Source organism: Vidua macroura, chromosome 24, assembly GCF_024509145.1.
Source record: "Vidua macroura isolate BioBank_ID:100142 chromosome 24, ASM2450914v1, whole genome shotgun sequence".
Lineage (NCBI taxonomy): Eukaryota > Metazoa > Chordata > Aves > Passeriformes > Viduidae > Vidua > Vidua macroura.
The window spans coordinates 2,748,935-2,770,637 of record NC_071594.1 but is presented as its reverse complement, the minus strand read 5'-3'; the positions used below and the strand labels follow the sequence as shown (position 1 = coordinate 2,770,637).

At 65.2% G+C, this 21,703-nt stretch overlaps 4 protein-coding genes across 4 annotated transcripts; 1 reads left to right on the top strand and 3 right to left on the bottom strand.

Moving 5' to 3' along the window:
• Positions 1–310: 310 nt before the first annotated feature.
• On the top strand, positions 311–5,362 carry EPS8L3 (EPS8 like 3). Its single transcript, XM_053997892.1, has 18 exons — positions 311–385; positions 486–559; positions 646–710; positions 818–973; positions 1,462–1,599; positions 1,672–1,757; positions 2,304–2,473; positions 2,564–2,637; positions 2,728–2,827; positions 2,904–2,968; positions 3,413–3,487; positions 3,599–3,747; positions 3,838–4,050; positions 4,141–4,237; positions 4,332–4,441; positions 4,544–4,618; positions 4,713–4,845; positions 5,116–5,362. Exons 1-18 carry the CDS (start codon positions 345–347, stop codon positions 5,131–5,133), a joined length of 1,839 nt encoding a protein of 612 aa, XP_053853867.1. The 5' UTR covers positions 311–344; the 3' UTR covers positions 5,134–5,362.
• Positions 5,363–5,813: 451 nt separating this feature from the next.
• On the bottom strand, positions 5,814–8,656 carry LOC128818624 (glutathione S-transferase Mu 1-like). The gene is made up of 8 exons (XM_053998134.1): positions 8,574–8,656; positions 7,596–7,671; positions 7,446–7,510; positions 7,292–7,373; positions 6,551–6,651; positions 6,313–6,408; positions 6,123–6,233; positions 5,814–6,040 (listed from the first exon to the last, which is right to left on the bottom strand). Exons 1-8 carry the CDS (start codon positions 8,604–8,606, stop codon positions 5,945–5,947), a joined length of 660 nt encoding a protein of 219 aa, XP_053854109.1. The 5' UTR covers positions 8,607–8,656; the 3' UTR covers positions 5,814–5,944.
• A 1,442-nt stretch (positions 8,657–10,098) lies between these two features.
• On the bottom strand, positions 10,099–12,478 carry LOC128818662 (glutathione S-transferase 2). Its single transcript, XM_053998199.1, has 8 exons — positions 12,383–12,478; positions 12,144–12,219; positions 11,718–11,782; positions 11,554–11,635; positions 11,370–11,470; positions 11,085–11,180; positions 10,906–11,016; positions 10,099–10,272 (listed from the first exon to the last, which is right to left on the bottom strand). Exons 1-8 carry the CDS (start codon positions 12,416–12,418, stop codon positions 10,177–10,179), a joined length of 663 nt encoding a protein of 220 aa, XP_053854174.1. The 5' UTR covers positions 12,419–12,478; the 3' UTR covers positions 10,099–10,176.
• Positions 12,479–12,717: 239 nt separating this feature from the next.
• Positions 12,718–21,668, bottom strand: AMPD2 (adenosine monophosphate deaminase 2). The gene is made up of 18 exons (XM_053998469.1): positions 21,505–21,668; positions 19,831–19,961; positions 18,644–18,774; positions 18,287–18,355; positions 17,614–17,725; positions 17,329–17,515; positions 17,103–17,244; positions 16,925–17,014; positions 16,548–16,677; positions 16,251–16,445; positions 15,948–16,079; positions 15,691–15,854; positions 15,462–15,588; positions 15,206–15,369; positions 14,996–15,116; positions 14,750–14,923; positions 14,386–14,496; positions 12,718–13,793 (listed from the first exon to the last, which is right to left on the bottom strand). The coding sequence occupies exons 1-18, from the start codon at positions 21,572–21,574 to the stop codon at positions 13,584–13,586; spliced, it is 2,460 nt and encodes an 819-aa protein (XP_053854444.1). The 5' UTR covers positions 21,575–21,668; the 3' UTR covers positions 12,718–13,583.
• Between the last annotated feature and the right edge of the window lie 35 nt (positions 21,669–21,703).

Sequence of the window (21,703 nt, the reverse complement as noted above, 5' to 3'; positions counted from 1 at the left end):
AAGAGCAGCTGGGTGCGGTGCCGACGACAAGCCCTGTCCCCTGCCCCTGTCACCCTCCGCAGTCGCGGCCCGAGCAGCAGAGCCAGCCATCGAGGTGAGCGGGGGGGACAGCCCGGGGCAGCGGCCCCATCTCGGGACATGGGGATTCGGCTTCGGCCGCCGGGCGAACCCCTCGGGGCTGGGATGGAGCGGGGGAACTGGGGAGGGAGGGTCAGGGCGGTCCCGGTGGCCACCAGGGCGACGACACCGCCCGGGTGGGGGGTTGGGGACAGACTGGGGGGACACAAAGACCATGCTCAGTTTCCCACAGCAGGATCGAGACGCTCTGGCTGCTCCCCGGCAGCATGGGGGACCCCTTCGGCCGCTGGAGCAGCAGCCCGTCCCGGTGAGCGGCCAGCGGGGCGGGCGGGTCCCCACCCTGGGGACCCCCGAGGGCTGGGCGGGACAGGAGGGCAGGGGGTGTAAATGTCCCTCTGTCCGTCCAGGAGTGAATATGACGACCGGACCCCGCTCCGACATTCCAACAGCTTCATCCGCCTCACGGGGAAAAGCATCTACAGTGAGTGCACCCCAAAAACCCCTTTAGTCCCCCCCCGCTACCGCCCCCAGCTTGTCCCTGTCACCTCACCCTGCGTGTGCCCTCAGACCAGCGCAAGGACTACGGGCAGACCCTGCTCAAGCTCCAGAACGATTTCCAGCACCACGTTGAGGTAGAAGGCCCCCCCCCCAAACTGTCCCGCGCCCCCCAAGCTTGCCAGGGGCCCGTGTGACACCGTGTGACACCGTGTGACACCGTGTGACACCGTGTCCCCCCCAGCACCTGCTCACGATGCCCCTGGAGCGGGAGCTCCGCAGCGCCGAGGACTGCCTGGGGCGCCTGAAGGACCTGGAGGAGCAGGGGCGGATCTGGGGGCAGGATGTCATCCTGGAAGTCAAGGACCAGGAGCTGGTGCTGAGCGATGTGGAGAGCAAGGTACCCCCCGGCCAGGGCACCCCCAAAGCCTGGTACCCCCTGAATACTCATATCCCCCGAGCAGGGCACCCCCAAAGCCCAGAACTCCTCAGCCAAGGCACCCCTTGATTCTCGGTACCCGCCGGCCAGGGCAACCCCAAACCCCGGTACCCCCTGGCCAGGGCATCCCCTGAATCCTGGCACTCCCTGGCTATGGGAACCCCCAAATCCCAAACACCTCCTGTCCAGGTATCCCCAAACCCAAATACACCCCACTGCCCGCCACCCTGGCAGCTCCTATAGCCCTGGCACCCCCCAATCTGGGCAACCCCCCAGTCTGGCACCCACACCCCTTCCCCACCCCCAGACTCTGCTATCCCCCTCCTATGCCACCCCACCACCCCATTAAACCTCACACCCCACAAGCCCCAACCCCACAATCCCACTCGCACCCCTTTAACCCTTTCCTAGCCATTCGGGGACTGAGCACCCCGTTTTCCACCCTGCAGGAGGAGCTGGAGGCTTTCCCGCTGGGAAGCGTGCAGGGATGCTCCGCCGGCCTGGACAACGCGGTGCTGGCCGTCCGCGTCCAGGAGAGGAGCCCGCCGAGGAGCAGCGTGCTGCTCTTCCAGTGCCAGCGCCTGGGGGTGAGCCCTGAGGGGGGAAAAATGGGGGGCAGCCCCCCGGGATGGAGTCTGATGGCAGCGGGTCCGTGCCAGGCAGAGACGCTGAGGAGCAGCCTGGAGAAGGTGTTGAGGCAGAGGAAGGAGGAGCAGAGCAACCACTACGGGCACAGGTATGGCGGGTAAGTGGCCCTGCGGCCCCTCCCTGCAGACAGCTCGACTGGGGCCCCAAGTCTCGCCCCCCAAAGTCGTGGTGAGTCTGGCGATGGGGTCTCCTCGTGGGTCCACAGTGCCCCAAAGCCCCCCCTGCCCGTGGGCACACGCCCCCAGCTGAGGGGTGAGGGAGGGACTCTTTTCCCCAGTGCCCCAGCTCCCGGCTCAGCCCCCCCATCCTGCCCCACGCCATGAACACAAGCCCCCCACCCCACCCACGGGCTCAGCCTCCCCCCCCCCCACTCCATCTCCATGGGCCCAACCTCCTCACCCCATCCACAGGCTCAGTTCCCCCCCTCCCACCCCCTCTTCCTCATCCCCGCGGGCACAGAGCCCCCCCACGGCACCCACGGGCTCGGTGTCCCCTCCTCCCACGGGCACAGTGCGCTCCCCGCCCTGTTTCCCATCACTGCGCTCCTCCTCCCTCTGACCCCACAGCCCATTCTCGGAATCAGCCCCGCTCCCACCCCATACCCACACACAAACCCCCCTCCCCACCCCGCACGGCCCCCCAGGCTCTCCTTCCCCTCCCCATCCCGCTGGCCCCGGAGCAGCCCGGACTCGCCACCGAGCCCGGCCCCGCCGTACGCGGCCCCGGAGCGCTGGGCAGAGCCCCCCGAGCCCGACTCCTACGAGCCCCCCCGGCGTGGGGCGCCCCCCCAGCGTGGGCTCTCCTCGGACTACCGTGAGTCTCGGCCGGGGGAGGGAGGGACCGCACCGTGCCTCAGTTTCCCCGGGAGCAGGCGTGATGCTGGGGACCCTGTGGTGTTACCAGGTGCGCCCGAGCCCCCGCAGATGCCACGGAGCCGAGCCCCCGCCCAGACCGTGTCCGAGGCGGAGCGAGATGTTGTAAGTCCCGACCCCATCCTCATCCCCCTCCTCACGGGTGGGCACACCGCAGCTCCCACCCAGCACACACCGCCCCCCCCGCACCCACAGGAGATCCTCAACCACGTCCTGGGCGACTTGGAGCGCTTCATGGGCCGACTGAAGACGGCCCTGAGCTCGGCCAGCACGAAGAAGAAGCTGAAGAAGCCAGGTAGGAAGGGAGGGGGTGTCCCGGGGGGGCTGCTCGGGGTTCTGCCCGGTGCCAGCCCCCGGCTGTGCCCCTCCAGCGCTGCCCCCAAAGGATGCGTACACGGATTTCTTCCAGAAGGTGAAATACGCCCTCAACCTCCTGGTAGGTCCCGTTGGGCTGGAGGGGGCGGCTGGGGGTGGGGGGGATGTGGGGAAGGGGCTAAATGGGAATGGGGGAGGCTGTGTGGGGAAAGGGGGGCTGTGAGGGTGGGGGGCTGTGGGGATGGGGGCCCCGTGGGAACAGGGGCGGTGTGGGGATGGGGGATTGCATGAGACTGTGGGGAGTGGGGTTGTGTGGGGACGGGGGGCCATGGGGTTAGGAACGGGGAATCTCTGTGGGGTGGAGGGGCTCTGTGGGGTGAGGGAGATGAGGGTGAGCTGAGGGGCTCTGTGGGGACGGAGGGGATGTGTGGGGCGGAGGGGCCATATGGGGACAAGGGTCTGTGTAGGGATGAGAGGTGTGGGTGGGCTGGGGGGCTCCGTGGGGCTGGGGGGGCTGTGTGAGGACAGGGGGGGCTCCGTGGGGACACCCTTCCCCCCCCCACAGGGACGGAGCCACCACTCCGTGACGGACCCCGACCCCCTCGAGCTGCTGCGCCTCATCTTCTCAGCTCTGTCCTTCGTGAGTGCCCCCAGAGCGGGTCCCACCCCCCAGGACGTGTGACACGGGTGGGGATCACCCCTCACTCCCCCCATCCCGGGGGGACAGCTGCTCCATCCCCGTCCCCTCCAGGTGCTGGGCCACTGCCCCAGCCCCGGCCTGGCCCCGGCGGTGCAGAGCCCGCTGCTGCTGCCGGAGGCGCTGGAGTTCCTCGAGGAGGGCCTGGGCGATGACGACTACGGCGTCTGGAAGAGCCTCGGCCTCGCCTGGAACAAGTCCAGGTGGGCTCCAGCCCCCCGACACCGAGAAAGGGGGGTCTGGATTTGAGGGGGGTCACAGCGCCCACCCCGGTGCCCTCCCCGATGTTGTAGGGCCGAGTACCCCGACAGCGCCCTGGTGCCCGCGTACATCCCGGTTTTTTCGGACGGGTGGCTGCCCCCCGTGATGGAGCAGGAGCGCCGCAGGGGCCTCCAGGACGCCCCACCGCCTGCCTCAGTTTCCCCAGCTCACTTGCGGTACCCTTCCCCGTCCCTGCCCCCCGCACAGGCACCGGCCACCGGCTGGAGGGACAATCCCAGCCAAGAGTAAGTGTCGCCCTTTCCCCACGCATGCGGAGGGTCGGGGTAAGATTTGGCTCCTGGCTGGGCACTGATCCACGCCCTCACCGCTCCCAGATCCCCCCTCCCTGCCCAGGGGCTGGTCCGAGCCCTGTACGACTTCCAGGCTCGGAACTCGCAGGAGCTGAGCGTCAGGAAGGGGGACACGCTGCAGGTACAAACGGGGGCCCCTCCCTGGCTGCTCGTGGGGAGGACGCAGTTGGGACCCCCCCTCCGGGACCCTGGCCCTCCCTTGTCACCTCCCCCAGGTCTTGGACCAGCAGAGGAAGTGGTGGCTGGTGCAGGACGAGCGGGGGGACAGGGGGCACGTCCCCGGCAACATCCTGGAGCCCCTCCCGGAGCCGGGGCACAGCGCCAGGCAGGTGGGAGGCCTCTCTCCGCTCCCTTCCCCGCGCCCCCCACCAGGAGAGGGTGGCCGGCGGCTACCGCGATGTCCCCTCCCTTTGTCCCCCCAGGACAGTCCCCCCACCCTGGAGCCCAGCTCCTCGCCGGCAGAGGTGACGGCCTGGCTGATGGACAAGGGCTTCTCGCGGATGTAGGTGGTCCCTTGAGCCCCCTCCCCCGCCCAGAACCCGCGTGGGTCCGTTTGGGGCTGGGGGCGAGCCCGGCTCACGCCCGCCCGCCCGCAGCACGGTGCGGACTCTGGGGGTGCTGCGGGGCCACGAGCTGCTGCAGATGAGCCCGGCCGAGCTGCGAGGTGTCTGTCCCGAGGAGTGGCGGAGGGTCCTCTTCAAGCTGTCCCCCATCAGGACATCCCTGGGGGTGAGGCACTCTCACTGCCGTACCCCCACCCCATCTCGGGACCCTCAGCCCCGCGCCCCCTCCCCACCCCCGGGGCTGGCCTAGCGGGACCTCCACCCCCCGCCCCAGGGTGTCCCTGGGGGTACGGGACCCCCGGCCCCCACCCCCTCCTCACTCCTGTGGGTGAGGAAACCCCGCCCCAGCCCGGGCTGGCCATGGGGGGAAGGGAGGGACCCTCATCCCCACGCCCCCTCCTCTCCCCCCCCACTTCTCCCATCCCCTTCTCTGCAGATCGGTCCCCGGGACTGAGCCACCGAGGCCACGCTGGTGTCCCCATCACGTCCCCGGCCCGGATGGAGCACCCTGAGAACGGCTGGACTTGGGGGCGAACCCCAAATCCCCCCTGCCCCCCCCAAGACAGAGAACCACTCCTTGAAATTACAGAACGTCCCCGGCAAAGGAAGGAGGGGGGCAGGCACCCCCTCGGCGGGGTCAGGCGCTGGGACGTGACTTTGCACCCCCAAAATGTAAAGCGATTGACGTGGAGAATAAAAGTGACAGCAGTCGGGTGTGCGGAGTCTGGGGGGCACCCCGGGGGCAGGGAGGGGGACACAGCATTTCACCCCCCCGCAGCACCCAAGGCACACTCCTGGTGCCCAACTTTGCGAGTCGGTGGCAGCGAGGGGCCCCAGGGGACAGGGCTGTCCCCAGCCCAACCCGCTCAGCACCCTGGGTGGGCGGCAGGGCACCAAGGCTCCCTCCCCCCAGCCTTTGTCAGGGCTGTCTCATTAGAGCTCATTAGGAATGTGCTAATGAGGAGCGGGGGCGGGAAGAAGGGAGGCACGGGACTCCTTTCCCTTCCCCAGGGCAAGAGGGAGGGCTGTGGGAACAGCTGGGGCAGGGAGCCCCCCCCTCACCCCACACTCACCAACCCCCAACCATGGGTGGGGGGCCCCCAACACCACAAGGCTTGTGGGGGGCTCAGGGAGCCACATCTAAAAAGCATTTTATTGTCTTGGGGGGCGTCATGCCAGTGGTGCTGTCCCCCCCCACAAGGATGGAGGGTGCTGGAGGGGCTGGGTCAGGACTCCCCCCTCCCTCTGAGCCCCGTGCTGAGCTCCTACAGCTTCTTGTTGCCCCACTTGGCCATCTTGTTGTTGATGGGCATCTTCTGGAAACGGCTGGACTTCAAGTAGGCAGCCACCTTCTCCAGAGCCTGGGGGCACACACGGAGCGTCAGGGGTGCCCCCACCGCGGCAGCCCCCACCCAGGGGTGACCTCGGGGTGCCCCTGCTCACCCCAAAGCGCTCCACGAAGTCCTTGAGGTTCTTGAAGGGCTCCAGGCACTTGGGCTCGAAGATGCTGTTCTGGTCCAGCACGTCGAACATGAGGAAGTCCACGAAGGTCAGCTGGGGACATCGGGGGGACACAGTGAGGACAAAAACCCCCTCCCCAGCCCCTCAGCCCCCTCGGGGGTCCTGGCAATACCTTCTCCCCTGCAAACCACTTTCTGTCCCCCAAGAAGTTGGAGAAGAGCTTCAGCTTCCCCGGGAGCTGCTCCAGGTAACCCGGCTTGAGCTTCTCCTGAGGGAGAAAGGAAGGGATGAGGATGGGCAGCCCCAGCCTGCCCCCCTGGGGATCAATCACCCTCCCTTTATGGGGTCCCCAGTGCTGGCACGGGGTCCCCAGTGCTGGCAAGGGGTCCCCCAGCCTGCAGGACACTCACAAAGTCAGGGTTGTAGCAGACCATGACGAGGCTCATGCGGAAATCCATGATCTGGTTCTCCAGCATGTCCACACGCAGGATCTCCTCCTCTGTCTCACCACCTGCACAGGGGGGTCAGCACTGGGGGCCCAAACCCTCCCTGACCCCAGCTCGACTGCTGGCTGTGGGTCCATTTAACTTCAGCTCCAACCCCACGCTCACCCCGACTCCAGCCTGTACCCCAATCCAAGTCCAACCCCAAACCAAGCCCAACTGAACCCCAATTCAATTCCAACCCTACTCCAATCCCATCCCCAACACTACTCCAACTCCAGCTCCCAACCCAACACTAAGACTAACCGTACTCCAACCTCAATCCTACTCCAACCCCAACTTTAATCCAACTCCAACCCCAACCCAACCGAACCCTAATCTAATTCCAATCCCCCCTCCAATCCCTGCTCCAATCCCCCTCCAACCCCAACTCCAATCCCCCTCCAATCTTCACTCCAATCCCGCTCCAACCCCAACTCCAACCCCAACTTCAATCCCTCTCCAATCCCCACTCCAACCCCACTCTGATCCCCACTCCAACCCCAGTCCGATCCCCGCTCCAATCCCACTCCAATCCCTCTCTAATCCCTCTCCAATCCTCCTCCAATCCCAACTCCAATCCTCCTCCAATCCCAACTCCAATCCCACTCCAATCCCCCTCCATTCCCAATTCCAATCCCCACTCCAGCCCCTCTCCAAGGCACTCACACATGTTGTGCTTGCGGGCGATGTAGCGCAGGATGGCGTTGCTCTGTGTCAGCTTGGTGGGGCCGTCGATGAAGTACGGGAGCTGGGGGGACAGAGGGACGTGGGGACACGGGGACACCCCCAGTCACAGCCCCCCCAGCCCCAGAGCACCTACGTTGGGGAAGTCAAGGCCCAGCTTCTCCTTCTCGTTGATCCACTGGCTCTTATCGTAGTCGGGAGCTGGAAGGGAAGGGGGGTTGGGTGATGTCCTGTTCACCCCAAAAGAGGTTGAGGGTGGTGTGGGGACGCCCTGAGCCCCCCTCACCTTCCCCACAGCTGTAGAGCTTGTCCTCATAGGGTGTCTCCGTGTACTCCAGGAGCAGGCGGATGGCGTGGGCGAGCTGGGGAGTGGGATCGGTGAGACGCCCCAAAAACAGCCCCCAAACGTGAGCCCACAACTGGCTCACACGTGGGGAAACTGAGGCACAGGGGAGGGCAAACTGCACCCCCTTCCCAGTACCCCCAGTCAGCACCCCCTGCACAGGAGACCCCCCAAAAAGCAACATCCTCCCACCCCTAAGTGCAGCAGGACCCCACAAGACATCCCAAACCCCCCCCAAAGACCAGAGGGGCTCCCGCAGCTTCTCCCAAAGTTAGGAGGACAGCCCAAGGCCTCCCAAAAAAACAGAGGGACCCCCACGGACTCACCGCAGCCCCCCAAGGGTGGCCCCCTGCTGTCCCCCCCAAATTAATGGTCCACCCCAGCCGCCTCCCCCAAAACACCGGAGGGACCCCCACAACATGCCCCAAAGACACAGGAGACCCCCGAAGACCCCCCACAAACCCCCAGAAGCCAGGGGAGACCCCGGAAGACACCCCACAAGCCCAAAGCGACCTCCCGCAGCCCCCCACAAGATAAACGGGACCCCCGACGACCCCTCGCTGCCCCCTAAAAGCTCAGAGGGACCCCCACAGCCCCCCCAAGCCAAAAAGGAACCCCACAGAGCCCCGCAGCCCCCCCCAGAGTGCAGCGGAACAGCCACGGCCCCACCCCCAAAACCAGAAAGGACCCCACAAACCCCCCGAACATCCCCTGCGATCCCCGAAAGACCAAAGGGACCCCCCGAGACCCCCCCGTAACCCCCCCAGAGAACCTGGGGGAACCCCGAAGACCCCTGAAGTCCCCCCAAAAAGCGCAGGGGGACCCCCGGACCCCCCTCTGGGGTCCCCGCAGCCCCTCCCCCGCGCGGGGGTGCCCCTCGGGGGTGGGGGGTCCCCCCGGGGGTGGCGGGTCCCCACTCACCCCGCGGATGTCCCAGTACCCCAACACCGCCATGGCCGCGCGATCGCCGCCCCGCCCCCGCCGCACAGAGACCACGCCCTGCCGGGGGCGGGGCTTGGGGCGGGGCTTAACGGGACCGGGCCCCACGGGGGTTCCTCTCATCCCGGGGGTTCCCTTTATCCCGGGGATTCCCGTTATCCCGGGGGTCCCCCTCGTCCCGGGGGTTCCCCTTATCCCCGGAGTCCCCCTCATCCCCGGGATCCCCCTCATCCCGGGGATTCCCTTTATCCCCCCGGGATCCCCCTCATCCCGGGGGTTCCCCTCATCCCGGGGATTCCCTTCATCCCGGGGGTCCCCCTTATCCCCGGGATCCCCCTCATCCCGGGGGTTCCCCTCATCCCGGGGATTCCCTTTATCCCGGGGGTCCCCCTTATCCCGGGGGTCCCCCTCATCTCGGGGGTCCCGCTCACCCCGAGGGTCCCCGGGGGTCCCCCTCACCCCGGGGGTTCCCCTTCACCCCGGGGGGTCCCGCTCACCCCGGGGGTCCCGCTCACCCCGGGGGTTCCCTTTATCCCGGGGGTTCCCCTTATCCCCGGGATCCCCCTCATCCCGGGGATTCCCTTTATCCCGGGGGTCCCCCTTATCCCGGGGGTCCCCCTCATCTCGGGGGTCCCGCTCACCCCGGGGGTCCCCGGGGGTTCCCCTCATCCCGGGGGTTCCCCTCATCCCGCGGGTCCCCCTCATCCCGGGGCTCTGTGGCCCCCCAGGCTCCATGGGGTCCCCCTTAGCAGAGCGTTCTGTGGCTGCCCCCCGTCCCCACGGAACCCCCTTATCCCGGGGACTCCCCAACCCCCCAAACCCCATGGGGTTCCCCGAATCCCGAGAGTTCTGTGTCCCTCCCATCCCCATGGGAACCCCCTTGTCTTGAGGGTTCTGTGAGCAGCCCAAAGTCCATGGGGACCCCCTTATCCTGGGGTGTCTGCGGCCACCCCAAGTTCTATGGGGGTCCCCCTTAACAGGGGGTTCTCTGACCCTCCCCATCCCCGTGGCTTTGCGACCCCCTAAATTCCATGGGGTCCTCCTTATCCCAGGGGTTCTGTGACACACCCCATCCATCCCGACTTGATTCTGGGGGCACTGCAACCCCAAAAACTCCATGGGGTCCCCTTCTTCTGGGGCTCTGCAGCCCCTTAAATTCCATGGGTTCCCCCTTTTCCTGTGGGAAATTTGCACCCCCCCCCAAACTCCATGGGAACCCCCTTATGCTGCGGGGACATCACCTCTGTGACCCCCCCACTCAAGCTTCATTGGGGTCCCCCCTTTCAATCCCCTCAGCTGCAGGGGGGGGGTCTCACTATCCTGGGGGGGACAGGGACCCCACCTCGGTCCCCACAGCCTCCACGGGGGTCCCCCTTATGCTGGGGATGCAGGGGGGGGAGTGGCTCCCCCCATCCCGGGATCCGGGAGGGTCCCACAGCCCCCAGGGTACCCCACAAATGAGGGGCTCCCCCAGCTCCCACCGCGGCAGCTCAGCGCACCCCACACAGCACAGACAAGGGGGAGCCCCCCGTGATTTATTGGGGAGTTCTGGGGGTGACGTGGGGGCGCGGGGGGGCTCAGCCCCTCACTCCTTGGTGTTGCACCACTTGGCCACGCGCCAGAAAATCGGGGTTTTCATGAAGCGCCCCGAGCGCATGTAGGCAGAGACCTTGTCCAGGGCCTGGGGGGACAGGGACACGTGGGGACAATGGAGACACCACGGGGCAGGGGTGGGGCCACTGGGGTGTCTGGGATGGGCACAGGGACACCGGGGTGTTGGGGACAGGGATGGGGTCACTGGGATGACTGGGATGGGGCCAGTGGGATGTCTAGGATGGGGACAATGGGATGTCTGGGATGGGGACAGGGACACTGGGGTGTTGGGGACAGGGATGGGGACACTTGGATGGGGACAGGGACACCGGGTGTTTGGGACAGGGGTGGGGACACCACAGGGTCAGGGATGGGGATAGAGATGGACCCTGGGGTGTCAGGAATTGGGACAGGGGCATTGGGGTGCCAGGAATGAGATGGGGACATTGGGATGTCAGTGATGGGGACACTGGGGTGTTAGGGACAGGGACTGGGACACCAGGGGTCAGAGATGGGGTCACAGGGGTGACAGGAATGGGGATGAAGACAGAAACACCGGGGATTTAAGGATGAGGCTTGGGATGGGACAAGGACACAGCACTGAGGTGTCAGGGATGGTGACGGGCACAGCGGGGGTGCGGCATGGGGACACTGGGTGTCGGGGATGGAGATGGGGCCGGGACACCGCGGTGGCCCCGGGCTGTGCCCTGCCCCTGCTCACCTCGAAGCGCTGCAGGAACTGGGCCAGGTTTCCCTTCAGCTCGGGACACTCAGGCACGAACATGCGCTGCTGGTCCAGCACGTCGTAGGCCAGGAAGTCCACGAAGGTGAGCTGGGGGAGGGGCGGGGGGGTCAGACCCCACAGGGACTCCCCAAAACCCCCCAGCATCCCCCACCTACCTTCTGCCCTGCAAACCAGGGCCGGGAGCCCAGGAACCGCGACAGCTCCTGCAGCTTCTTGGGCAGCTGCTCCAGGTACGCCGGCTTCAGCTTCTCCTGCGCGGCCGGGGGGGCACAGTTCGGGGGGGGCTGCTCCCCCCAGCCCCCCAGAACCCAGGGGCATCACCCCCTGACTGCAGCCAGCTGAGCGATGTGCCCCAACGCACACCCCGTGTCCCACGGGGGGGGACAGCCCCGGGGGCTGGGGGGGATCCGTCCCCCCGTGACCCCCCCGGGGGCACTCACAAAGTCGGGGCTGTAGCAGAGCCGGGCGAAATTCATCCTCAAATCCATGAGCTGGTTTTCCAGCAGGTCCACGCGCTGCTTCTCCTCCTCGGTCTCACCGCCTGTGGGGTGGGGAGGTGTCAACCCACCCCCCCCCCCCCACAAACCCCGGGCCCCCCCCGGGCGCGGGGACCCCCCCACTCACACATGTTGTGCTTGCGGGCGATGTAGCGCAGGATGGCGTTGCTCTGTGTCAGCTTGGTGGGGCCGTCGATGAGGTACGGGAGCTGGGGGTGCCGGGGGTGGGGTCAGCCCCGGAGACCCCGCACCCCCTCCCACACCCCCTCCCACACCCCCCCCATCACCTACGTTGGGGAAGTCGAGCCCCAGTTTCTCCTTCTCGTTGGTCCAGTCGCTCGGGTCATAGTCAGGGGCTGGGGGGCAGAGAGATTTGGGGGAGGGCTCCCACAGACCCCCTGCCCCACTCGTGGCACCCACAGCAATGGGGGGATGCGGGCATTGGGGGTGTCCCCCCCCCGCCCGGGGCAGCCGGTGACCCCTCCCGGGACAGATAAGGGAGAACGTTGCCCCTGAGAGGGGTCAAGGTCCTTTTATTGGGGGGGTTGGGGGGGGGACAAAGGTGACCCCCCGAGCTGGCAGGAGGGGTTGGGGGTGGCGGGAGCGGGACACGCTGCGAAGTGGGGGCGTCGCCCCCTTTCTGCCACAGCAGGAACGAGGGGGCTGGGGGCGGGGGTGGAGGGATTTGGGGGTCACACCCCCTTGCCCCCCCCTCACCTGGGCCAGGGCGGTACTGGCGCTCCTGGTAGGGCGTCTCCGTGTACTCCAGCAGCAGGCGGATGGCGTGGGCCAGCTGGGGGCACAGCAGCCGCTTTTGGCAGCCCAAAGCCCCCCCGGACCTCTCCCCCACACCCTGGGGGACAGCACCCCCACATCGCCCCGGGACCCCCAGCACCCCCACAGCCGTGCCCACCCCCGTCCGCAGCGTGCCACTGTCACCCCTCGATCCCACTCACCCCACGGATGTCCCAGTACCCCAGTGTGACCACCATGGTGACACGCGGCTGAGGTTCTGCGAGCACACGGACTGGGACGGACTGGGACGGACTGGGACGGACTGGGGCAGGACCCTCCCCTGTCCCCTCCCCGTGGCGTCAGCGGCCGCGGGCAGGCTGCCAGGGCGTCCCGCCAGCGCTGGCGCTGCCACCGCCGCTCGGAATCCGCCCCCTGACCCTCCCACATCACCTGGGGACCCCCAAACCCAAGCCATGAGAGGACACACAACCCCCTTCTGTGCCTCAGTTTCCCTCTGGGGCTGCGCTCCCTCCCTCCCCTCACTTCAATTCCAGTGTTTTACTTAAATACTTTTATTTTTCATGCTTGGTTAGGTTTTTTTTCTCAGAACTTTGTTGTTTTTATAGTCGCCATTAGGTTTTCCCGGGAATGCCGGCTCCAGATGCAGATGAGCAGCACTGGGATGGGAGACTGCAGGGATAGAGGGGGTAATGCCCCACCGGGATGGGAGAAGCCTGGCCCAGCCCGATCTGGGCCACAAACAAACAACTCCTGGGAGTGCTGGGGACAGGGACACATGTCACCTGCTCCCCTTTCCCTTCATCCCTGAGGTGGTGAGGATGAAAGATTCTCCATCCCACCCCTTGCCTTCCTCCCTGTGGTGATGAGGAGGGAGCATCCCCCAGCAGGCACCATCCCCCTGTCCTCTGGGCCACTGTGTCCCCAACAACACCAGAGACCTCAGGTCTGGGTTCCTTTGGTTGTCCCCACAGGGTGGAAGAACAGGCTGAGAGGGCACCAGGGTTAAAGAGCATCAGGAGCCAGGTGGGGCTGGGCTGGGACTCCCACACTGTCACCACACCAGCACCCAGGACCCCCGACTTGTCACTGCATCCTCAGCTTGGGAGGTAAATCCAGGAACCCCTGGCTGTGCACTCCCCTGTGTCACCTCCTCGTGCCATCCAGCCCAGCAGGGCCCAAGCCAGCAAGGAGACACCAGTTAAAAACAACAGAAAAAGACAAAAAAACCACCCATAAAATGACCAAACCAAGATGAAACGGAGAGGACTCAACAAACCCCATCCCCTGCAGTGGCACCGGCGGCACCAGGACAGCAGCAGGAGCAGCCCCTTCCCAGGGCAGGAGGTAGCGGGTGGGGGGACGGCGGCGGAGCCCTGGAGGGCTCGGGGGGGATCTGGGGGGTCAGTGGGTGCCCAGGGAGATGGTGAGCACGTCCTCCTCCTGGATGGGCTCCAGCTCAGCGCTCTGCACCGCCTGCGTGATGAGCGTCAGCTCCTGGCACAGCGTCTCGAAGCGGTAGCTGACGCGGATGTCGGGAACGTTGGTCCGGCGGATGTCGTTCCCCTCCGGACCCTCCTTCAGGTAGTTGGGACCCAGCCAGTAGCTCTTCACCTGTGGGAGGTGGGAGAGGGTCCTGTGGCTGCCTGGCACTGCCCAGTGCTCCCAGAGCACGTGGAGGGGGAATGGGAATGGGCAAATGGCAATGGGGGAAGCGGGAGTGGGAATGGGAATTGGGAATGGGGGAACTGGGAGTGGGAATGGGAATTGGGAATGGGGGAACTGGGAGTGGGAATGGGAATTGGGAATGGTAGAACTGGGAGTGGGAATGGGCAAATGGCAATGGGGGAACTGGGAGTGGGAATGGGCAACTAGGTGTGAATGGGAATTGGGAATGGGGGAACTGGGAGTGGGAATGGGCAACTGGGAGTGGGAATGGGCAACTGGGTGTGAATGGGAATTGGGAGTGGGGGAACTGGGAGTGGGAATGGGCAACTGGGTGGGAATGGGAATTAGGAATGGGGGAATTGAGGATGGGAGTGGGCAAATGTGGGCGTTGGGGATGGGAATGGGGGAATGGAGGCAAATGGGAATTGGGAAGGGGGTTGGGCAAATGAATGGGGGAACTGGGGAATGGGGAAATGGGGGCAAACAGGAACTAGGAATAGGCAAACTGCAGAATTGGGAATGAGGGAATGGGCCTCACCTTGTGGGAGAAGCCGCTCATAAGGACGCTGTTCCGGGCCAGCTCACACATGTCGCAGGAGCTGAGCTTCCACACCTGGGTGGCGATGCTGTACTCCTCCATCAGCGGCTCCTGGGGACAGACACGCCTCAGCTCCCGCCACACAGACCCCTCAGGCAGGACGGGGGTCATCCCCTCCTCCCATCCCCTCCACACCATCAGCACCCTCCAGAATCCACCAGTGCTGCCAATGGCCCCGCCTCACCACCAGCCACACTGCACCACCAACCCCACCCCACTACCGACCTCATCCCGTCACCCAGCCCGCACCCACCCCACAGCCCCTCCTGGGGGTCACTGGCTGCTGCCCCCCCCAAATGCTCACCTTGGTGAAGTGGAACTGGAGGGGATCATCGGTGGAGAGGGAGACCATGAGCCCCCGCGAGAGGTACTCGGGCAGGGGGTTGCGGTGGTAGCTCAGGAAGAGGCTGTTGTTGCTCAGTGGGGACATGGCAATGCCAATCTGGGCCAGGTAGTACAGGTACTGCAGCACAGGGGCCTGTGGGGCACAGCAGGGTAAGGGGGGGGTCCCACCACACCCCAGCCCCCCAGGCACCCCGTTCCCGCTCACCTTGCGCAGCAACAACCCGTGGGAGATGTTCTCTGAGACCATGAACCCCGACACGAGGTGGTGGATGGGACCAGCCTCACCACAGTGTGGGCGCAGGACAAAGGTGTGGAAGCCCCTCTTCCTGCAACGGGTGTTTGACCGTCAGCATCACCCTCTGACCTCCCCAGGACCTCCTGAGGGCCGCGGGTTCCAGGCCAGGGCTGTCCTTACCGCCGGAGGTGGTTGAGCACTGTCATGTTGGCATACATGTAGTACAGGTAGTAGGAGTAGGGTGGGTTGTCCTCCTCCACCCAGTTGCCCGGCAAAGGGCTATCCAGGTTGAAGATGTGATGCTCTGGTTTGGATTCATCATCCACGCTGTCGAAGCCGTCCACCTGCAGGAGAGACAGCCCCAGGGTGGGATGCCACCCCTCGCTCCCGCTGGGTTTGGGTTGGGGTGTCCCCAGGAGCAGCAGGCAGCACTCACGTGCTCCAGGAAGAGGTGCAGCTCTGGGTGCTGGGCAGGGTGGATCGTGGCCTCGTAGAGCGGCAGGAAGATATTCTCCAGCATCTCCTGGAAGTTGGCCAACTGCTTCTTCGTCCGGTAGATGTCACTGCAGGGAATGGACCCCACTCAGAGCTGGCCTTCCCCCCAGCAGTGGGGTGGCCTGCATCTCCCCAGCCCAACTGAGGGTTTCCTGTCCCCCCTTACTCACAAGAGCCGGGGCACTTGCACGAGCCAGCGGACGTTGTTGGAGTGGACGCGGTGGCTGACGGCCCAGCGGGCCAGCTTGTCCCACTCATCCCGGGAGCGGCCGTAGATCGAGAGACGCAGCTCCGCGTTCTGGTACTTGCTCTCCTCCAGGTCTGCCATCACCTCCTGATGGGAAGGGACAAGTGACCACTGTCACTGCTTGGCCACCGGGGAGGGGACATGGGTTGCACCGCCACCACGAGGAGGGTGCATCATCACCTTGATGATGTGGGCAAAGTACTTCCCCGAGACGCGGTTGTCTGTCTTGATGAAGATCTCCCGCAGGATGGACTCCCCGATGGGGTTGTACTTGGCGTTGAACTTGTCGAAGCGGTGGAAGGTGTTCCGGTCCTGAACGTGGGACAGGTGTGACCTGAGAGTCCTCATCACCCACCCCATCCCCATCCACAGCCCCCACCAACCCCCCGTGCCCTGGGAAAACCCCCTGGAGAAGATCCCATGCCCCAGCCAAGGATGGGCTGGGGGCTCCGCTCATCCCCAGGGTTTGGGAGCCTCCCATACCGCATGGACATCCAGTGTGTCCACACTCAGGTCGTAGGCTGTGAGGTTCATCGTCTCAAACACCTCCTTGAGCGTCTGCTCCTTCCCCTTCTCCACATGGACAATTTCATCCAGGTGCTTCTTCATTGCCCTCTTGATGAAGCGCAAGAGATGCTTCTGGTTCATGCAGGACGAGGCATGGATGTGGGTGTCCACCTGCACCAGTGAGGTGATGCTCAGCCCTGAGACCCTCCAAGAGCTCCCCAGTCAAGCCAGGAAGCCCCTGGGACCCAGGACTAGCTCGGGATCTGCAGGTACCTTGCGGATGTTGTAGAAGTCCCGATGAGGCACCTTCTTCTGGGCTGCCAACTCCTTCATCTCATTGAGCAGCACATGCATCTGGAACTTGTTGCTCAGGTACTGCAGCCGGCGGTAGCAGAAGGATTTGCTGCCCAAAACAGGGAAGAGGAGCTCAGTTTGGGGGTGAGGAAGAACATCCAGCCCCAAAAGGCTGGTGCCCCCACAGATATAAGAAGTTGGACTCTTGGACACAGGTGAGGGTGGACATGGGAGCTGCACCAGCACCGTGTGCCAGAGTCACTGCCATGTCCTTGGGGCTGTCCCTGGAGTCCTGTCACACCCCCATCATAAGATCCCCCCAGGGTGGGTCCCTCCCATGGGACCCTTCCCCTTACATGGGCCCATTGATGATCAAAGCCATGAGGAAATTCATGTCGGCGATAAACTCCTGCAGGTCGGGGTACGGCAGGTCCAGCTCCGTGCTCCTGGCGGGGGACACACGTGGGAGTCACACAGCCCCCCCAAAAAACTCATCACCCCAGTGAGTAGGACTCTCTCCCTCACAAAACTCACTTGTCAGTGATGTCCTGCTTGGTGTAGACGTGCACGACACCATCCACCATCTTCAGCCCGAAGCCCAGGTCCGCCGGCATGTTCTGAGGATCCCACTTCTCATAGGGGTGCTGCTCAGCAAACGGGGGGTGCACGGGGACATCTGCAGTCAGGAGACACCCAGCATCACCCCAAAAGCTCCTGCAGCACCCCAGCTCAGCACTGAGACCCCCCCCACCGTGCTCACCAGCAGCCACGGGGGTCTCGGGCACCTCCTCGTAGCCACGGGTCTCCAGGGGCTTCTCGGAGAGCTCCTGCAGGTAGCGGGCCGTGGTCTTGCAGAAGCTCTGGAGTGACAGTCCCATGTACTTCTCCCGCACAAACAGCGCCTTCACCACGCTCTTGGCCGCGTCCAGCAGGTCGGTGAAGGGCACCTGGAGAGGGGACACCAAACAAAAAACCACCCCCCAAGCTGGGGTTGGCAGCCTGGAGACCCTTGCCTGGGTTCCAGGGGGGTCAGGGGGAGGCTCACCCCACATTTCTCCTCCCCAGAGATGGTGACCCGCTGGAATTCTCGCTCCAGCAGTGCCTCCCGCTCCTTGGGGACATGGTCCACCAGGCTGTCATTGTGCTCCTTGAAGAGCCTGTGGGGACAGACGTGGCCAGTGGGACAATGACAGGTCTGCCCCATTCCCGTGTGCGTCAACAGCAGCATGAGCCCCGCGCCAGGGACTGTGTCCAGCCCTGGGGTGGCAGGACGGTGACGCTGTCCCCAGGGATGCCACCACGAGGCTGTGGCAGCCGTGCCACCCGCGTCCTCTTTGGTGGTGGCATTGTCCCCCTTCCCAAAACACATCCCTCAGCCCTGATGAGCACAATGAAAAGTGGGGAGAGGAGGAAGGGCACAAAGAACAAAAAAACTCACGACAGAGACAGCTCCCAAGCGGAGACAGGAGGGAGGGGGACACACAGCGTCAGACCCCCCATCCAGGGGAAGACAGGGCCAGGACAGGGCTCCTGTGCCAGCAGCAGAGCTGGGACCCCCAGCTCACCCAACCCCCCTCCCCAGGTGCATTCAGTGTCAGTAAGAGTGGCTGGGAGGGACCTCTTGGCTCCATGCTTGGGTGTGCTGGGTCAGAGCGGGGCCAGGTGGGTCCCCGATCCCCCCCGTGGCCCCGGCCGGTGACACCGAGCCGGACACTCACTGTAAGTCCGCAGCACTGTCAATTTTCAGGAAGTCCTGTTTGGCTCTGAGCAAAATGTCGGGCTCAAGTCTGGGGACAAGGAGGCGGCGGTGGAGGGGGGGGACAGCCGGGGGGACGAGGGGGAGAGAAATGGGGGGGGCCGGGGAGAGAAAACACCCCGTTAATGCCAAAACAACAGAAACCAGACAGAAACCAGCCAAAAACTCACTGCAAAGGGGACACCAAGTGCGACACCCACGGGAGAGGGCACACAGAGCTGGCACAGAGACAGCCTCTTGGGGCGGGGAGGTGGCCTGGCCCCATGCAGGGCTCCCTTCCAGCGATTTGGGGCGCTACGGGGGAACCCCCCAGGCTTACTTGACGTCCTGGCTGATCTGGCGCTCCAGGCGCTGGCGCCGCTCCTCCAGCTGCTCGATGGGGCTCTCCTCGGGGAATTCATACGGAGCCGTGCGCATCTCGTTCTCGGCCAGCGAGCGGCAAAACAGCTCCTGCCCAGAGCAGCCGTGCCTTGAGCTGAGCCCAGAGCAGCCCAGCTGTGAGCTGAGCCCAGAGCAACCCTGACATGAGCTATGCCCAGAGCAGCCCTGACATGAGCTGAGCCCAGAGCAGCCCAGCTGTGAGCTGAGCCCAGAGCAGCCCTGACATGGGCTGAGCCCAGAGCAGCCCTGACATGAGCTGAGCCCAGAGCAGCCCTGACATGAGCTATGCCCAGAGCAGCCCTGACATGAACTGAGCCCAGAGCAGCCCTGACATGAACTGAGCCCAGAGCAGCCCTGACATGAACTGAGCCCAGAGCAGCCCAGCTTTGAGCTGAGCCCAGAGCAGCCCTGACATGAGCTATGCCCAGAGCAGCCCAGCTGTGAGCTGAGCCCAGAGCAACCCTGACATTGGCTGGGCCCAGAGCAACCCTGACATGGGCTGAGCCCAGAGCAGCCCTGACATGAGCTATGCCCAGAGCAGCCCTGACATGAACTGAGCCCAGAGCAGCCCTGACATGAACTGAGCCCAGAGCAGCCCTGACATGAACTGAGCCCAGAGCAGCCCAGCTTTGAGCTGAGCCCAGAGCAGCCCTGACATGAGCTATGCCCAGAGCAGCCCAGCTGTGAGCTGAGCCCAGAGCAACCCTGACATTGGCTGTGCCCAGAGCAGCCCTGACATGAGCTGAGCCCAGAGCAGCCCTGACATGAGCTATGCCCAGAGCAGCCCTGACATGAGCTGAGCCCAGAGCAGCCCTGACATGAGCTATGCCCAGAGCAGCCCAGCTTTGAGCTGAGCCCAGAGCAGCCCTGCAGTGACCTGGGTGCAGCCTCAGCCCTGCCATGGGCTGAGCCCAGAGCAGCCCAGCTGTGAGCTGGGTGCAGCCTCAACCCCTGCGTGGGCAGAGAAAGACTCACAGAGATTTCCACACTCAGAGCTGAAAAAGTGGGAAGGGAGGAGGGTTTGGGGAGGATAGGAGTGGGAAGGATGGAGGGGAGACCCCCCCCCCACTCCCCCAACATATGCTCACCCCCCCAGACCTGGCAAACTTGGTGCCCCAGACCCACCTCAGCGATCTCCTTGTATTTGCCATCCATGGAAGTGCGAAGATCCACTGGGAAATGCTTCAGGGAATGGGGGGTCCCGGGCAGGGACCAGGCTGACTGCAGGGGTCGGGCCCCTGGCCCCCCCCGCAGCTCTGCAGGGAGTAGGACAACATCAGCTGGAGGGGTCTGGAACCCCACCTGGGCTGGAAGGGGTTAATCAGCCCCTCCACAGCATGGAACTGGGATGCTCTTCCCAATGGGGATGATGGGGAAACTGAGGCAGCTCAAGGGCAAGAGGTACCCCCCCACCTCTAATCCCCCTGGGAGGGCTGCTGGCTCCATTGGGGGCTGTAAGAAGCCAACAGTGAGTGAGGGGCTTAGGGCTGGGCTGCAGGACCCCCTTGGCAGGGGGGGCACAACGCTGGGGGGTCCACTCCCCCTGCCAGTGCTGCCTCCCTGCCCCCTATCCCATCCTTTCCATCACAGGGGGGCACATCCCCACACTGGGGGAGGGGAGGTGGCATCGTCCCCCCTCAAACACACCCCATTGCCCCGCGCCCCCCTGCTCCCATCAGCACTGGGGCCATCGGGCTGGGGGATGCCCAGTGGCACCCCAATGCCAACACCCTCCTCTGCAACCCCAAACCCACCACACACCTGCCCGGGGGGCACTGAAATCAGGTCCCACTGCTTAAACTGGGTCCACCAGTAAGAGCCCCTGCACCCAGCACAGCCTGGGCAGAGGATCCAGGTCTCCTGACCCCCAAACTTGAGCCTCCACCCCAAGGGGAATGGGGGGGCTGAGCTGGTGCCACCCAAAGCAGGGATGGCACTGGTGCCATCGGGATGTGCTGGTGGTGCCTCACCTCGGGCACAGCGACACCAAGGGTGCCCTGTGGCCCCGGGACATATCCTGTGCTGCCCACGTGTGACAGGTGGCAGCCCTGGTGGCACTCCGAGATCCTCCCCAACACGGGTGCCAGACAGATGACAACCCCAAAGTGCCACCTCGCCCACCTCGTGCCACTATCCAGGACACCCTGTGCCGCCCACCCAGGACAAATGTGGGTCACCAGAGCCAGGAGCAGCCCCGGTGACGCCCCTAGACCCCCCAAAAATACCAGCCAGGTGACAACCCCGAAGTGCCACCTAACCCCGGTGATATCACCACAAGCACCCTGTGTCACCACCACCATTTGCCATCCACCTAGAACACGTGTGCCACCCACGTGTGGCAACAGCCCCAGTGACGCGCCGAGACCCTCTCTCAACAGTGCCAGCCGGGTGCCAACCACAAAGTGCCACCGTGCCCACCCAGCGCCACCGCCACCCCACGTGCCACCCGAGATCGGCCCCGCGGAGCCCCCCTGCCCCCTCCACACCGGGTCCTCCCCCCCGCATATCCCCCAGCGCTCGCCCTCCTTCCTCCCCCTCCTCTTCCTCCGCTCTCACTGCGCCACCGAGGCGCTGGCGGGAGGGGACACACGAGGCCCCCACCGCCGCTGCCACCCCTCCCGGTGCCGGGACACGGTGTTGGCTCCCCCCCCACCAAAAACCCTCTGAGCAGCAAGGCGCCATTCCCCCTCCTCACTGATCCCCACACTCGCAGCATCGCGCCCCCCCGCGCTGGGCGTGACCTGGGTGTCCCCGTGGGCTGTGGGGGGGGGGGGGGGTATTTGGGGGGGGAGGTCTCACCTGCGGGGCTGGGGGTCTGCAGGCTACCCCGCTTCTTGAAGGGACACTTGGCCGGGGGGGCAGAGGACATGGCGGCTCCAGGGGGGCCGGGGAGGAGCGGAGGGGCTGATGCTGGCGGTGATGATGGTGATGATGGTGATGATGGTGATGGGGGCGGGGGGTGACGGGGGGCGCCCGGGGGACTCTTACGGCGGCGGGG